This window comes from Schistocerca nitens, chromosome 4 (genome assembly GCF_023898315.1).
Source record: "Schistocerca nitens isolate TAMUIC-IGC-003100 chromosome 4, iqSchNite1.1, whole genome shotgun sequence".
NCBI classification, from domain to species: Eukaryota; Metazoa; Arthropoda; class Insecta; order Orthoptera; family Acrididae; genus Schistocerca; species Schistocerca nitens.
Genome location: NC_064617.1, coordinates 301,124,752 through 301,142,936, shown reverse-complemented (window position 1 = coordinate 301,142,936; position 18,185 = coordinate 301,124,752). Strand labels below are relative to the sequence as shown.

At 38.9% G+C, this 18,185-nt stretch overlaps 1 protein-coding gene across 9 annotated transcripts in view; it reads right to left on the bottom strand.

The window, feature by feature from the left end:
* LOC126251491 (alpha/beta-tubulin-N-acetyltransferase 9) overlaps positions 1 to 18,185 on the bottom strand; it is a 108,059-nt gene that overhangs the window by 31,925 nt on the left and 57,949 nt on the right. For all 9 annotated transcript variants that reach the window (XR_007545739.1, XR_007545740.1, XM_049951953.1 and 6 more), the window contains one exon: positions 12,659 to 12,799. Coding sequence is in view for 7 of the 9 variants with exons in the window: in XM_049951953.1 (XP_049807910.1) it covers positions 12,659 to 12,799 (141 nt within the window). In the remaining 2 variants the exon portion in view is untranslated. The remainder of the gene's footprint in view (positions 1 to 12,658; positions 12,800 to 18,185) is intronic.

The window sequence follows — 18,185 nt, the reverse complement described above, 5'->3', positions numbered from 1 at the left end:
ACTTAATTCCACACTATCGGCTAGTTTCAACTGTTCGCTGCATTTCAAGTGCACGTTTCATTTTCTAGCATGTATGACATTATGCCATAATAAAGAACCAAACATGTGACAATCAGTACTGGTAACTCCAAGAAAATTTACATCCAAATCTGGACACACGAATGTTCACTTTAAGCCGAACTACACATTTTAGTAGCCGAACTACACATTTTAGTATGGTTCACGAAATTCCGATAATCCTCTGATGTCTTGTTTCTTTTATGATATGCGAGATCTTTTAATGTTTTACACGTACGAACATACGGGCTTCCTGCGTCATCATAGCTGCAAAAGCGCAGTGACGTCTGTTATCTGGCACTCTGACAACTGCTAAAAGGAACCTATTTCTAAAAGGTCGTGTGAAAATATTGTGCATGGTGGTTTGAAAAGTTTGTTACTTTAAAAACAAAAATTTCCTTTTCGCAAAATTGTACGATGAATTTCTTAAATCACACAGCGTTTCTCTCAAAATCAATTATTATTTTAGGATGACCATTAGAAGAATTTCAAGCAAGATATTAATCATTTATGTTGTTATTAAAAATGTTACTGGTACATTTGTGTGATGTATCTTAAAGTGTAACAGCACAAAAAAGATCAACATTATATGTGAAAGCTTAGATTCTGTTGCATCTTGTTAATCTTCAACGCCAATATTATATGTGAAAGCTTTGTTTTTCTTGTAGCAAAACTATGTTATGTTAAACCATTAAATTTTCCCAATTGTGTGGACGTGCTACTTAACAGTGAAGTTGCATTTGGCTGACTACATCAAGTGACCTGGGCTCTGAATATCCGCCATCATCGGCTGGCAAGATCAAGTGAAATGAGCTATGACTGGCTTACAGAAGCACATTGTAATCACGATTTTAATGCTTCCGAAAGTAACATGTGGTGTTTGGTGAAATTCGAATTTATACTTCCTTAGTACGAAAATATGCAGCATACATGTTGCTGCACCTCACAGATCTTCCAAAAACATGTTTTTTTTCCCCTAAGTTTTGTTTTGTAAAGTGCCGGGAAATTCTATGCCAGTGTATAAAACCATAACAATGCAATGGATTGATAAGTATTACAGTTTCAAGGAAAAGTAAACTGTCACTTAACATGGAAAAATGTATTTTCACATGGGAGAACATGTAATTTTAACTGGGAAATCCAGGAATTTTTTTTCAGAACAAAATGTCGGACCATTCATGCATCAGTTTTCAACAAGTACACAACTTTTTGAACACAACAAAGACTGCTGCCTGCCTGGTTTCATAACTACTCATAACCATTCGAAAAGCTTGCAGACTTGAGGTAAAAAAAGGAAGACTGAAGCAGTAGTTCGGTCAGTCTGATCCAGATGACTTCTTTAACAACCTAATCACCATTGTGCTGGGTGTTTCACTATGACCTGAGAGAAAGGTGCAGAGTAAGATGTGGAAATGTGGATTCACCACCACTGAAAAAGGTGAACTCCCAACCATCACTGGGCAAGTTGACACTGAGTATTTTTGGCCCTGCCATGGTATAACACTAATCGATTATATTCATAGCTGACAAACCATCATACGAGTATCCTACCAAAATGTCCTGAGTTTACAAAAGGCCACGGGGACAAAGTGTGATGGGAAACTGTCCAAGGATGGTGTTGCCCCACTACAAGACCTCAGCCCATTCGACAGAAAAAACAAACATGCTCCTTCTTTCAGCTATCAAATTTTGCCTCATCCCCCCATATTCTCCTGAAGTGCTCGGTGATGTCTTCTTCTTCTTTCTTTGACTGAAGAAACCATTGTGTGGCAGGTATTTCCAGAATGATGAGTTAATTTTTGAGATGAATATTCCCTGAACAGGCATATGCAGATTCCTAAAAATCAAGGTCTCCTCCAAGTCATACATCAGTCATCAATGTGTAGCACTGAAGAGTGAATATGTCATAAAGAACTGATACGATCATGAAGTTTCATGGTCACAGGTCAACTTCGACGTGATCACCAAAATTTTGTTTACCCCCTTGTATTTGTGGTATAGAGGTCCATTCATGATCAAAAGAATGTGTGTGTGTGTGTGGGGGGGGGGGGGGGGCAGACACTTGTACTAGAAATGTAGAGCAAAAGTTACTATGATTTTTAATATTTTAAGTGTGCTTGTGTATTGTTTATTTCAGGTAATTTTCTTTTCTCATTTTTGGGAAATGCTTTAAAATAAATCCAAATGGGATCACATATTCAAAGAGTGCAGCAGAAAAGGGCCTAGTGCCTTTAAATTGTGATATTTATTTTTTGTGCCTGTTGTTGTTAAAATACAATAACTTTATCTCTATCTTACAGCTAAAAACTTTACAAGGGATCCTTTTTTCCATCCAGATAACTTGTCTGAGACCATTAATTTCACTGAACTGTGTTTTGTCACTTACAATGTGGGTGCACTGGAATCAATAGTTTCATGAGCAGTATTAATGACAAATGCATAAATTGAAAGACAGTTATGAACACATAATAAAATGTAACATGAAAGGGGAAACAAAGACAATCAGCACATGCCATTCCTTCAGTTCTGCGGAGCAACATCCAATAAAGTAGAACACATTTTAAACTGAAAGTTTTTCTATTTTGACTGCCTGAGAAAATCAGTGAGATGATGTGCTGATGACTGAAGGATAGTCACGGTCTCGAGAGTTACGCACGAATGTGATAATGACCTTGTAGGACAGTCTATTCAGTTTCGCAGCATTCCACCAAGTTCCAACGGAACATTGAGGACAGAAACATTTAAAACTCAATGGCACTGCCATATGAACAGATGCAAAAGCTTTGGTAAAATTTTCTGTTTTTGTGTCAATTTAATGATACAATATCTGCTAAAAATAAAAAATAAAACTGTTCACATTGCCAAGGAACAATTTTTGTCACTACACATTAGTGCATTACTAATTTATAACCTTGAACTGCAGTTCTGAAGTGGTATGACCATGAGTTTCAAACTGCTATTTCACCAATTCCATTCTTTACATTTGCCCTCAAACAATTATCTTTTATTCAAAAAAGTAATAAAATGCCTATGGAAGGAAATTCATATTGCATTAAAAGTCCTGTTTTACAGAAATTATGAAACCATAAGTTATATAGGTTTACGTAAGTTAGAAAACAAAGCACAAAGTATACAGTGCTGAAAGAAGCAAATGCAGAGAAATACATTATGTAGTGTGCTTCACAAAGATTCATCTGAACACGTGAGAGACTATTTTTATTCACAATGAAGATATAAACTTGGACTAAATTTTTAATGTGTTCATTGAAACTACATGTTTATCTTTCTGCCAGTTGTAAGTTGATGGTTCATGTTATTGGTGGTAGGGACATTGCTGGTGCAGATAGTTTGCTTACACATTACCCAGTGTGTGCTGAGTCAAGACAGCAATAACACAAGAGTACAGTGCTGCACCTACTACAACATAAGAGGTGTATGGATCTCACACTGTACCAGTGAGCTCCGAGGGTGCCTGACCTCACTCCATGTTCACAAAATTGGGGGACATGATTGACAATCATTTGGATGTTTGTTGTGCATCTGTTGCAGGGCACATTGAACGTACATCAAAGGTTAACAAAAATTTCGACCCTAAACCTTATTGTGAAAAGTTCCCCACCGTTTCATGAGCATGCATGTAAAACATATATCCTTGTAATATCAGATGGTTCTTTCGAAAATGAAAAATTGTTAGCCTAGGCAGAAGTTTGGTTTCCCTCATTCTATCTTCATTCATGTAGAAAGTATAATCTAGTAAAATCAGATGATTATTTTTGAAGAATTCTGTATTTTAGTTGGGGGAGAAAAGCCATTAAAAATCATACTTTACAATAAACAACAAATAAGATAACTTGTTAGTGCTTATTACTAACCACAGTAACATCCATTCCTTATGTGTCTTGGGACATTCATATAATTTGGGTGGTTTTATCACTGTCTATGGATGGTTAAGATTTCTATCCCTACATTTGTACTCCGCAAACCACTTTATGGTGTGTGATGGATGGTGCTTTGTGTACCACTGCCCCCTGTGGGCTAAAATCTCTTTATTTTTCTTTCTTGGACTTTTGCGAGATACTTGCAACAGGGATCAATATATTAGCTGACTTTTCTAGGAAAGTACACTCTTGGAATTTTAATAGTAAACCTCACCATGATGCAGAATGCCTCACTTGTAACGTCTCCCACTGCAGGAGGCTGAGCATCCTCCTGACACTTTTGCTCTTATTAAATGAACCTGTAATGAAACTACAGATCCCAGACTGATGAGCAATATTCAAGTGTTGGTCAAACAAGGGTTTGTAAGCTACCTCCTTTGCAGATGGACTAACATCCTGAGGAATCTGTGTGGATCTGCCTTACCTGTAATTAGTTTTATATGTGGTCATTCCACTTCAGTCCTCTGTACGTACACCATGCAATATTCAAATATTGGTAAAACAAGGATCTTCCTTTGTACTTTAACTAGCTCTCTACATATACTCCTAGATTTTTAATGAATGGGAATGCTGCCAATGATTGTTCTGCAATCTTATAATCTTACAATAATGGGTCTTTTATGCACAATACATTACATTTGTTTATGTTGATGGTCAACTGCCAACTCCTGCACTAAACATAGATTCTCTGAAGTCTTCCTGCGTTTCACTACACTTTTCTACAGACAGGGTGATTCAAAACAATGAAAGACAGAAACACATTACACATGTCACTGGATAGAGGAAGGCTTAGAGTTTTGTGTTTGCACAGACACTAATACCATGCACTCAAAACATGTACTCCATTTCGTTCCACACCCAAATCAACAGGTACCAGTTTATTGAATCAACAGCTTCAACAATTTGATGTTTCAGCACTTGAAGAGTAGCTGCTATAGGTGGGACAAAGACTGTCTTTTATTTACCCCAACAGAACAAAATCACGAGGTGTGAAGTCTGGTGACCTGGCATGGCAAAAGCAATGAACAAGATTTTGTTGTTTACCTCTTTCAGTCCAATGTTGTGGGATGGTGTTGTTAAGATAATGCCCCACCTCAAGGTGAAAGTGAGGCACTGCATTATCATGCAAAAAATGAAATCACTGGTATCTTTGTGACATTGAGGAAACAACCAATTTTGTAGCCTATCCAGGTACGACATTCCTGTCAGTTTTCTCCCCAAAACGAAAAGTCTATAAACTTTGTGAACAGAAATGGCAGAAAACGCATTCAATTTCTGAGAGTCTCGATGACAATGCCAGGATTTGGTGACGCCCATATACTTACAATATGTAGGTTTACTTTACATGATAAATGAAATGCTGATTTGTCCAAAAACATAGGTCGTCTGAAAAAAGTGTCTTCTGCTATTTCCTTCAGAATTGAAATGGATAATTTGTATCTTCTGTTATGGTCATGGATGCAATTGCTGCAGTAACTGCAACTATCAAGGAGTCATATGCAGGTGTTGTTTCAGAACACAACACACTGTTGTCTGAGGAAGTTGAAGCTCCTGGCCTGCCTGTCTTGTGGCCTTCTGAGGACTCTGTGTGAATGCATCTCAGATACACTCAACATTTTCATCAGACATGAGTGGCTGACCAGAGCTCCTCTCTTTGCATATGCAACCAACTTACAAGAATTTTGTATGCCAGTCATAAATCTGTTTGCGCAGAAGCGGCTTCTTGCTGAATTGATGGCAGAATGCATGTTGCGTTTGAGCAAAATTCCAACACACAAAAATGTGGTGTAGTCACCATGTAGCTACAAACAAACAGCAGCACAGCTGTGTCAAAACTTTGTATTTCCCTCTATCCAGTGACATGAGCAATGTGTTTGTATCTTTTATAGTTTGTCTGTAATAAACAACTGAAATGTTCTTTCTTTATGAATCACCTGGTGTAATATGCATCACCAGCAAAAATCCTTCTGGAATTCTAACGTTATCCACTAGTTCATTTATACATATTGTGAAAAGTACCAGTCCTATAACTCCCTTGAGGTGCATCCAAAGTTACTTTTACGTCTGAAGGTGTGTCTCCTCTTGAAGCAGTGGTCCAATGCAGATGAATATGTTATACATGTTGTATGATGTATACAATCATAATCATAAGATCATGCAGGAGTGGATAGAACATCTTGAGCAAACAACTTCAGTATCTTGTCACTATCTCCAGGTACAATGCAGTGTTGAAATTGTGCATAGAAATGGTCACAAAATTGTCATCATCTTGAGAGACATTGTTCGAAGCTACTTCTACTTCTCATCACAACTGGTTGATGAATGTTGCTAGTAACGCAGATCATACCACATGTCATCCTATCATGTCCCCACAACCTGCTAAATGGGGAACAGGACTACTGATTGTGCTGACCATTGGAGCTACAGGACATCTATGGAAGATTGTTGGGCAGTATGAGAAGTGTGTGAATGAACATTATTCTGCTAGAAGACACCTCCCAGACATTTTAGAAATTGCTACAGAATGGACTGGGAGATGATCATGTTGCATTCAGCACTGTTCAGTGTTTCACAAACAAACATCAGGTGGGGATGGTCACTGTAGACCAGGTCTTCACAACATACATGCTCGCGGAGCAAGCTGTGAGCAGCAAGGCGCGAGCACGGAGCAGCGCGAGCACGCTACCCCCACTACCGGACCAGAGCCGAGAGTGGGGAGATTACGTGGGGCACACAACAGTTGCCGCCAGTCAATGTAAATCCGCGGCCACCTGCAGGGATGTCACTCACAAATTATTACTGCGACAAATGAAACAAATAAAGGAGAATGTACACGTGCCACATAATTTTATTAGCTTAGTGTATGCGTCTACATTCGTATTAATTTGTGAACTGTTACGCAGTAAAAGGTGTCACTGAAGTGTGGGATTCTCGGTTATCTTGTACTTTTTGCCCTTTACAACTGCGTCTATGTTCGGAGTAATTGTTCTTGTGCATTGTAGGCCCAGTGTGCAGTTTAAATTTCGATCAGACAATGCGTTTCTCAGGAGCGTCTTGTAACATTTCATTGCAGAGAACAGTTGTTCACAAACATACGTGGAACCGAACATTGATATTATTGTAGCCACCAGTTTGTGCAAACGAGGAAATCTATCCTGAGGGAAGGGTCTGTAGAATTCCAAAATATTTTTCTTGTTCTCTGTATTCTCTGTCACACTGCAGGTCAATAATTTCTAGTTGCAGCTCAGGACCAATCTCTTCAATATTCGCTGAATATGGAGAGGAGAACAGATCAAAATCACTGTCTAGTGCAGTCAGATCTTGAAAGCATTGATCAAATTCTTCCTTAAGGGCAACTAAACTATGTGAATAACGTTCACAGTCTTTGTGAAAATCTTGCATGGATGATAATTTAGGAAAATGAGCTATATTTCCTGTTTCCAGCTGACTCACCCAAAGTGTCAATTTCATTTTAAAAGCTCGTATTTGATCTATGAAATGAGTAATTAGCAGATCTTTACCTTGTAGTGAAATGTTCAAAGCATTCAGATGGCTAGTTAAATCTGCTAAGAACGCGAGATCACATTTTCATGACGGCTCTTTCAATTCAGGAACACACGTTATTTATTTCCATGAACATATTTATCTCATCTAATAGGCAAAAAAATTGATTTAATAATTCGCCACGACTAAGCCAACGGACCTCGCTGTAATAAGGCAGGCTACCGTACTGGCTTTCTACTTCCTCAAGAAAGCTTTTAAGTTGCCTGTGTTGTAGCCCATGCTTCCTTATATAATTGGTTGTACGAACAACAACACTCATCACATTTTTTAGAGTGATACTCTTTGCACATAAGTTTTCCTGGTGGCTCACACAGTGAAAGCCCCTTATTTCATTCGGCACGGTCGGTTTTTGCATTTTCTCCTTCAACAGTGCAACGAAACCTGATTTTTTTCCCTGTCATCGCTGGTTCACCGTCTGTAGACACTGAAACTAAAGAATTCCACGACAATCCTATATTTTCAACACTTTCTTCCCTACAGCCTAGGTCTTCGTGGCAAACGAATCTGCTCCAGTCCTGAATCCCTGAACCATTACACCAACAACCTGAAAACAGCTTTCGCCTCCCGCAACTATCCTACCGACCTGGTACAGAAGCAAATAACCAGAGCCACTTCCTCATCCCCCCAAACCCAGAACCTCCCACAGAAGAATCCCAAAAGTGCCCCACTTCTGACAGGATACTTTCCGGGACTGGATCAGACTCTGAATGTGGCTCTCCAGCAGGGATACGACTTCCTCAAATCCTGCCCTGAAATGAGATCCATCCTTCATGAAATCCTCCCCACTCCACCATGAGTGTCTTTCCGCCGTCCACCTACCCTTCGTAACCTCTTGGTTCATCCCTATGAAATCCCCAAACCACCTTCCCTACCCTCTGGCTCCTACCCTTGTAACCACTCCCGGTGTAAAACCTGTCCCATGCACCCTCCCACCACCACCTACTCCAGTCCTGTAACCCGGAAGGTGTACACGATCAAAGGCAGAGCCACGTGTGACAGCACCCACATGATTTACCAACTGACCTGCCTGCACTGTGAAACTTTCTATGTGGGAATGACCAACAACAAACTGTCCATTCGTATGAACGGACACAGGCTGACAGTGTTTGTTGGTAATGAGGATCTCCCTGTGGCTAAACATGCCTTGGTGCACGGCCAGCACAACTTGGCACAGTGTTACACCGTCCGGGTTATCTGGATACTTCCCACTGACACCAACCTATCAGAACTCCAGAGATGGGAACTTGCCCTTCAATATATCCTCTCTTCCCGTTACCCACCAGGCCTCAACCTCCGCTAATTTCAAGTTGCTGCTGCTCATACCTCACTTGTCATTCAATAACATCTTTGCCTCTGTACTTCCGTCTCGACTGACATCTGTACCCAAACTCTTTGCCTTAACATATGTCTGCTTGTGTCTGTTATGTTCGGATGGATATGTGTGTCTGTGCGCGAGTGTATACCTGTCCCTTTTTCCCCCCAAGGTAAGTCTTTCCGCTCCCAGGATTGGAATGACTCCTTATCCTCTCCCTTAAAACCCACATCCTTTCGTCTTTCCCTCTCCTTCCCTCTTTCCTGATGAAGCAACCGTGGGTTGCAAAAGCTTGAAATTTGTGTGTGTGTTTGTGTTTGTTATTGTTTCTATCAATGTACCAACGCTTTCGTTTGGTAAGTTACAGAATCTTTGTTTTTAGATATATTTTTCCCACGTGGAATGTTTCCCTTAATACACTGAGAAGACTGATTGTACTGTATGCATAATCTTGCAAAGGACTGCTTAACACACAAGACAACTGCCTTGGAAAACTAGTCCAGCAATCTGCACATAACATAAATATTTTAGAACTCCTACTTACAAATAGGCCTGATCTTTCTGAACCATTGAAGAGCAAGGGATTAGCTACAAATAATCCTTATATTGCAAAGAATGCAAGTCATTTTTTTTAATATAAATACTGTAAGAGAACAAATACACAGATTTACAGTCCAGTATCACTAATTCCCATTGGTTGCTGGAAGGAAAGAAACCTATGTCAAAGAATCAGCAAGCATTCAGGTAAAATTGTTTGTGTGAAACACAGTCTGCTGTTTTCACACACAAAATATTAGGTGCAGGTGAAAAAATTGATGCCTGTTTGAAATCTAGAAAGATGGAAACTAACACAAAACCACAATGTCAGCAGGTAGACAAGACATGATCACATACATGATTTGCTCAAAGAATTTTAAGAAACAATATCCATTATGTTATAATGGATAGTGAATGTTCAACAAAACCAAAACTGACATTGGGTTTGCCCCAGAAAAGTGAAGTAGGACTGCTAGCTAATATTTGCAATTTGTGATTAATTAGGTGTACCTACCAACATTTTTAGACTGTTAGCTGATGATGCTGTTATAAAAATGAAAGTAAAATAGCTGCCTGATCATAAGAAAATGTAGAATGGCTTTAATGGTATGTCCACTTGGTATGTTGAATGAGCATAACTAGGGGTCACGTTATGAGGTGTTATGAGATGGTATTTGCTGGTAGGTTCTGGGAACGATGAGCTTTCCATCTGTATAATAAACAACATACAAGACATTTGGGTGAACAGATGAATTCAAATACTGCTAGGGTCAGTAAATAACAATACAGCCTATACAAAAGAGATGCTCAGGGTAATTACACGAAATTGCAGGGAGAGTTCCCAAATGCGTAACTCAGAAAAGCTGGTGTTTGTAGGAAGGATCCAGATGGCATATACTGTGAAGCAGCCATTGAAATGAAGAATTTTATGTTTGGCAGCGTGCTTGGCAAGTGGGTAGTCGAGCTGTTTCTTGGCCCAGTTTGTAGTTTGTCGGTGGTCATTCATGCAGGCAGGCAGCTTGTTGGTTGTCATGCTCAGGCAGGTCACGTGACTGGTTTCACAGGTAGCCCTGCCTTTGGTGGGATGGGTGATGCTTATGACTGGACTGGTTGGAGCAGGTGTTGAGTAGGGATGAACAATGGGTGGGTGGAGGAATACCACTGTGTGGTTAGCTATACCCTCACCCACAATTACTTCTCCTTTGAAGGCATCACCTACAAACAAATCTGCGGTACATCAATGGAAACCCACATAGTACCATCCTATGCCAACCTACTCATGGGGCATCTAGAGAAATCATTTTTAATCGCACAGGATCCCAAGTGCCTAACCTGTTTCAGATTCACTGATGACATCTTTACGATCTGGATCGAGGGTGAAGACACACTGTCCAGACTCCTCCACAACCGCACCACTTGCCGCCCCCCCCCCCTCCCCACCCCGTTCGCTTCACCTGGTCCTCCTCAATTCAACAAGTCACCTTCCTAGATGGTGACCTCCACCTCAAAGATGGCTACATCAGTACCTCTGTCCATATGAAATCTAGCAACCACCAGCACTACATCCACTTCGACAACTGCCTACCATTCCATACCAAGAAGTCCCTTCCATACAGCCTAGCTACCTGTGGCCATCGCAGACTGTAATTACCCTCCCAACCTTGTAAAAAACAGATCTCCCATGCCTTATCTCTCCAGTTACACAATACTTCCCAAAGTCTCACCACACAGCCACAGAGGAAAATTCCCCTCATGACTCAATACCATCCAGAACTGGAGCAGTTGAATCACATTCTCTGCCAGGGTTTTCACAACCTTTCATCTTGCCCTGAAATGAGAAATGTCTTACCCACAATCCTCCCAACCCCTGCCGCAGTGGTATTGTGCCACCCACTGAACTTACACAGTATCCTCATCTATCCCTACTCAACCCCTGCCCTCAAGCCCTTGTCTCATGGCTCATATCCCTGCAATAGACCTAGAAGTGAGACCTGTCCTATACAGCCTCCCACTACCACCTACTCCCATCCATTCACGAGCATCACCCATCCCATCAAAGGCAGGGCCACCTGTGAAACCAGTCATGTGATCTACAAGCTAAGCTGCAACAACTGGGCTGTGTTCTATGTGGGCATGACAGTCAACAAACTGTCCATCCACATGAATGGCCCCCGACAAACTGTAGTCAAGAAACAGCTGGACCAAACAGTTGCTGAGCACACGGCCCAACACAATGATCTTCATTTCATTTCAATGACTGCTTCACAGCCTGTGCTATCTGGACCCCTCCCACCCACACCATTTTTTCTGCATTGCACATGTGGGGACTCTCCTGCAATTGGTCCTACAGTCCTGTAACCCACCTTGCCTCAACTTTTGTTTGTCATTGCACTTCACCCTCCTGTCCTGTTGCCTGTACCTAATCTAGCAGTACACAGCTTTTCTATTCCACCAATGCACACAGTACACAGTCTTTTTATTTCTCTCCTGTTCTCCCCCACCCCCTCCTCCCCCCACCCCCACCCCTCCTCGGGAGGCTGCCAGTGACAGTGTGTGTGAGTTGCACTTGCATGAATGTGTGTGGTTTTTTTGTCTATTTCAGAAGAAGGTCTTTTGGCCTAAAACTTACTTCTTTAGCTGTCTTTTGTTTGCTTGTCTGCGAGTCCGCATCTCCACTATTTGGTGAGTAGCAAGCTATCCTTTTCATAATACTGTCATTATTCCATCCTGGGCTTTCCTTTGTTTTTTAGTGCATATAATGCTTTACATCAGTGGCCTGTGTAAATATCTGGTTTAGAGGTATACATTTTTACTATCCACTAGAAAGGAAAGAGGTAAAACGTCATGTGCAGACACAAAGCCTTTTGAAGACATAGATGAATTGTTTAAATACTGTGCCACATGAGTGTAGTTGTTCACTTCAAAACTGAGAGCTCATCAGTATTATATGCCAAGTGAATATAATTTTGTGAATGTCTCACTAACTGCTAAGAATAGGGGATTTGTAAATGTGATCATGCATATTTATTAATGATACTGGCACCAAAATGGCAGATTCTTCATGTATGGACTCTGAACTTGTAATAAAGTGATTTCCTGTCTATAACTTTTTATTATTCATTTTTTAGTTTTATCAGTTCCTGTCACATTTTTTCGCAATGAATTCATATTCCCACCCAACATCATATTATTTTCAGTAATATTAATAGTAATAAAAGCAATGGATAACATGTGAAGTAAAATAGCATACCATAACACAGCATCAATAAAGTTGCTTCCCAGCCATATTTCTTGCCTCTGGCTTTTTCTTCAGCAATCATTATTTCAATTTCTGCTGACTGACTGTCTTCAGGTTCTTGAAGAAACAGATTTGTATCTCCTACCATGGAACCTAAGTGAGAACAAAGTTAAATTATTTAAAAATAGCACTGTAAATAGCTTTTTTTACATGAGCATATAAAATATACATTCAAGTATTTAGATCTTTTTACAAATATCACACATATTTTAGAATTCATGTTGAAGCACGTGAATTAATATGTATTAAGTGTCAGAGCTGACAATGGGCAAATATAAAAGAGTGATATTCCAAGAAAAAGTATGTGACACTAATTGGTTTCACTAGCATCTTAGCATGCATCTCCTCAACCCTTCTTTATCTGACAAGCCATACCAGTCTTCCAGCTCAGAAAAGTAAAGATGATGGTTCTAATGCATCAAGTGTTCTATACTGCAAACCCTCCCCCTCCGCCCATTTGGGTACAATGCACAGTCAAAGCGTTGACCTTTCATGTTAATTTCTGCACTTTGTCATTTTGTGGTGTGAATTATTTCCTCATTTTCTAAAATTCATATCTTTGTTCACAGTCAGATATCAATGTAATTTTTACAGTACGTAGCTATCATATAGGGGTACAAACTGTGCAAAAATCATATTTTTATACTCAGTCCCGCCTGAGATAACTACCCCAAAGTTTTCAAAAAATGAAAATTCTCAAATTTCAAAAATTCATGAAAAATTAAGGAAACATTTGTAAGTGTTCTTGCTCTATATGAGGCTAGTAGTGTATGATATCTAACTATAGGGAAAAAAATAGACACTCATAGATCACTCCTTGTTTGTTACTTTTTGGGCCTAAAAAGTGGATTTTTGAAAATTTGGATGTCAAACTGGAAGTCGTTTTGACTGGTTATTTTTGAATTTAGGGTACTTTGTGTAACAGACAATGTTGTAGAGGACACTTTTCTAAAAACAATCATGTCAATTCCAATGCTGTAACTTAACCCAGTGCAGAGATATTCAAATTTTCGCTAATGTCTCCAGACTGAAAAATCGTTGCGTGCCTAAAAATAAAAATGGCCACCATCCAGTAAAGGTGCAAGATAAATTATTTTAAAAAACTGTTTTGAACTTCTCAAATATAGGTCAACCACATATAAAAAAATTAAAATATTTAAAAATGGTCAAGCAAACATCACTGGACCACTTTATTTGGATTGACCTGGTAGGTTCGTACTGAAAACAACAAGTCTTGTTCCCTCGATGATTTATTTTTTCCAGAAAAAACAATTATCTGCGTTTGGTATTTGAATCAAGATGGATTGACCCGGTTGGTTTGTGCTGAAAACACCAAGTCTTGTTACCCTTGATGATTTTTTTCCAGAAAAGAAATGTCTGCATTTGGCATTTCAATCAAGTATTGCCAGGTATCTATGCTTTGTTGTTTTTGCTAGGGAGGCAAGGCGTGCAGTACAAACTTTGCACTCACTTTTCTCTTCTTTAAAACATTCTGAAGAATGTCTTGAACAGTTTATTTAGAGAGGTTTGTGACACAACATGGACATACTATTGTCATACATCTGCTACTTAACACTGCTTGCTGCTCACAACTGACTCGTCAAATGCATAGCTGTTGATAGCTTGAGCTGCCATCGTAGTTACTGCCCTCACATTGCTTATACTTCATAAAATCAATTTATCAACTTTTTGGACAGATGAACAGTGTAGCAATGCAGATGCCAGAAGCTCAGTCACCTTCAGTCTTCCGTAAGTCACGAATGTGATGGCCATTGAATGAAATGTAGAGAAATCGGTGAAGGATGGAAGTTTCTCATTATTTATGAAGTTGAAAGTTTAAGATTAGACAGTGAAATTAGTCAGCAAAAACTTTTCACACCATGCAAATTCATAAAGTACAAGTTTTTCAGTTTCAATATTTTCTTGTCAGGGGCCCAGAAAGATTATTAAATTTCTTAAAGCATTTATTAATGAGCCCATCAACAGCTGCAGTATTTGTATTACGTGATTAGATTCAAACCTTACAAGTTCATTTTCAAAGTCTGGCCTACTGAGACTACATTGATAGTGCCCTTTCCTTAATAATAAACATCAAAGTGGCAACACATGCTTTTCAAATGTTTGAGAATGAATGCCACAATGAACAAGTGCCTCTTACCAAGTCAAAATCAAACTAGTTTGCTCCTACTAGACACATGATGTGTATAATTATATTATAAATTTAAAAATCATAGGCAAAACTCAATTTTTCTCTCATTAAGTCAAATAAAATAGTTATATAACATGCAACGCACAATAAAAGACTGTGACATAGGTGACTTGTCAATTTTATTTTTATTTGCTGGTATAGAAATTTGACCTGCTGCCTAGATAGCGTACTGTAGCAGATCATTTAACATTTGTTTCTGCATTAAAATTTTAGCTGATAATACATCATCTAGGCATAAAGGAGACAGCTCATTGAATAGTAGAACCACTGAGTCATCAAGAGGCACACAAAAAACAATAAAAGCTTTTGCTAGCTTTTGAAAAAAGCCTTTAATGAGCTATAGCACACATACATTCCCTCATCCCCCCCCCCCTCTCTCTCTCTCTCTCTCTCTCTCTCTCTCTCTCTCTCTCTCTCTCTCTCACACACACACACACACACACACACACACACACACACACACACACACACACACACACACTTGGGAAGCAGTTACATTGTGCAGGCTGAACACACAATGTAGTCGGCAATGTAGCTGCATAGTGGGAGTGTAGAGTGGGGGAAAGGATTGCATATTTATTTTATGTGTACTACAGCTCATTAAAGACTTCATCTGGAAGATAGGAAAAGATTTCATTCTTTTTTGTGTGTCTCTTGACTACTCAATGCTTCTACTATTCAGTGAGTTGTCTTCTTGATGGCTAGGTTATGCACTATCACCCAGAACTTTAATGGAATGACAAATGTTAAATTAAAAGCGTATCTGAAAACTAGCAAAGAGTTCATTCTTTTTTGTATGCCTGCTGACAACTCTACAGCTTTATTATTCAGTGAGCTGTTTCCTTTGCTCCTACATTGTTACACTTGCCTGAGCTTTCCATACCACATTTATAACTGATGGTACACATATTCAATGCTCAAATACCACAAGGATCCCATTCAGGTATGTCATGTTAATGTGTTAGTGTAAAGCAGTAACATTTATCATGATGATGTATCTGCATGCTATTAAATGGTGAGTTTTAGCTAATATGAATGATTATTAAAATAATAATATACTAAATTTTACACTGCTTGAATGTTCTGTGTTCTTGGTAGAATATTTTATACATTATGAATGAAACACACCCAACACTGGCATAATATTCTACAATATTAATGTTTTGTTACACAAACCTGTTTTCAATTGTTATGCTATCATCACGTACAAAGATGTGTATGTGGTGTTGTGAAATTTTGTTGAATCAAATATTTTAAACTAGTGCATCTACAGTATATCTCCATTTCCAGAGATGAAAAATGTTAATTTTAGAATTAGGAATGAAACGAAAGGGATTGTTTCAGTGTAAATGCAATGAAAAATTATTTAACTAAGGTAAAAGATGTGACACATTAACTAATGAACTATAGACAAATTACAACTGTTGTCTTTTATAGGTCATAACTTACAAACAGATAAGATATAATAGAGATATTATATAATAGTGGTATTAAGCAGCTGAGGGAAGCAGCTGTGATTACACAAAGTAATTTTTTTTTTTTAAACACGACGAGAGAAATTATAGTAACTGGAATAAAGGCAAATAGGGTATGTGAGTAAGAGTGGTAATATACAACATGGCCTGGATGGGATTATGAGTAGTATTTTAGAAGTGGCAAGTAAGGGAATTGAGTCTGGTCATCGATACTAAGCTTGGGTTGATAGACATGTGTTTATTAATTTCCATTATTGCAAGGTAGTTCATCTTCCTTCCTTTATAGATGTGATGTAATGTTTCATGTTTCACCTTGTAACTATGGCCTTCTTTAAGCAGGTAGCACCCTTTTCTAAGTTTCCAAATTCTGTAGTGTTCCTTCAAGTGGGTACTTATTGCCCTGCAAGACTGATCTATATAGAATCTGCCACAGTTACATGATATTTTATATATTCCTTTATTTTCCAAAGCTGGAGTGCTGTCTTTAACTTGAGCAAAAAGTGCCCAACAATGTTGTGCACATAAAAGGTTTTTACATTTCTGGAGTTAAACTTTCTGCCTACGTCCAGTGAGATTTTTCCGAAGGATGGAACTGTGCACCATTTATTTCATTCTCTAAGTGGTGGGTCAAGGACAGTGTAAATAAGAGCATGCACCTTTTGTTTCTGCTTTTTGTGCATTATGGAGGATGGCCATTTTTGACACTATTTTTTTGTATTGCATTTCGTTTTATTTGGAGGTTGCCTTCACTCATGGGGATGGATCATTGAGTGGAAGGCAGCAAGAGTATGAGTCACTGGATGTTGAGAATTGACCAGGATTACTGTACCTGTGGTGGTAAGTTTCCTAGAAGTCTTGAAAGCAGGAATACAGTCTGTGGTTAGATCTAAATAAACTCTAATGTGAATTTTATACTGCTGTGTTTCAAAAATTACTCAAGCAACTATATTCTAAACACAACATTAACATTTTTCATCTCTGGAATTGGAGATACTCTGTAGATGTACTAATTTAAAATCTTTTGATCCAACAAAATTTCACTGCATTACAGGTGTAAAAGCCAAAAACTGGTTCATGTAACAAATAATAAATATTGTAGAATATTACATCAGTGTTGTATGTGTTCCATTCATAACACTAAATTTTAGGTTCTCTTGGGCACTGGGGCCTTGAGTTTAAGCAATGTAGCTGATTATAAATGTTTATGGAGAAGTTACACTGACAGAATAATCACACCACAATAAAATAATTAATGAGGAGTAACGAAGTTTTGGGAACACATTTGTGTAGGTAAGTGATTAATGTCGCAAGATCAATGTAACAGCATCAAAGTCATTGCAAATGTGAAATACTGGTACATTAATAAGCAGTGTAACTGCCAGAATGGTGAATGCAAGCATGCTAATGTGTGTGCATTGTGTCATACAGGTGTTGGATGTCAGTTTGTGGGATGGTGTTCCATGCCTGTTGTACTTGGCCAGTCAATACATGGGCAGTAATGCTGGTTGTGGATGGCACTGGAGTTGTTGTCCGATGATGTCCCATACGTGTTTTATTGGAGACAGAGCTGATGACCGAGCAGGCCAAGACAACATGTTGATATTCTGCAGAGCAAGATTATCAACATATGTAGACAACTCCTGACTCCCACAACAGATGTGGTGCCCATGGATGCCAAAGCTGTCGTGGATGGACTTTTTGATGTGTAATAGGTGACAATTGTCAAAATTGAGATACTACTGGTAGATGGTACATTGGATATGAACAGAAATTTATTTGGAGCTGTTGAAGAGAT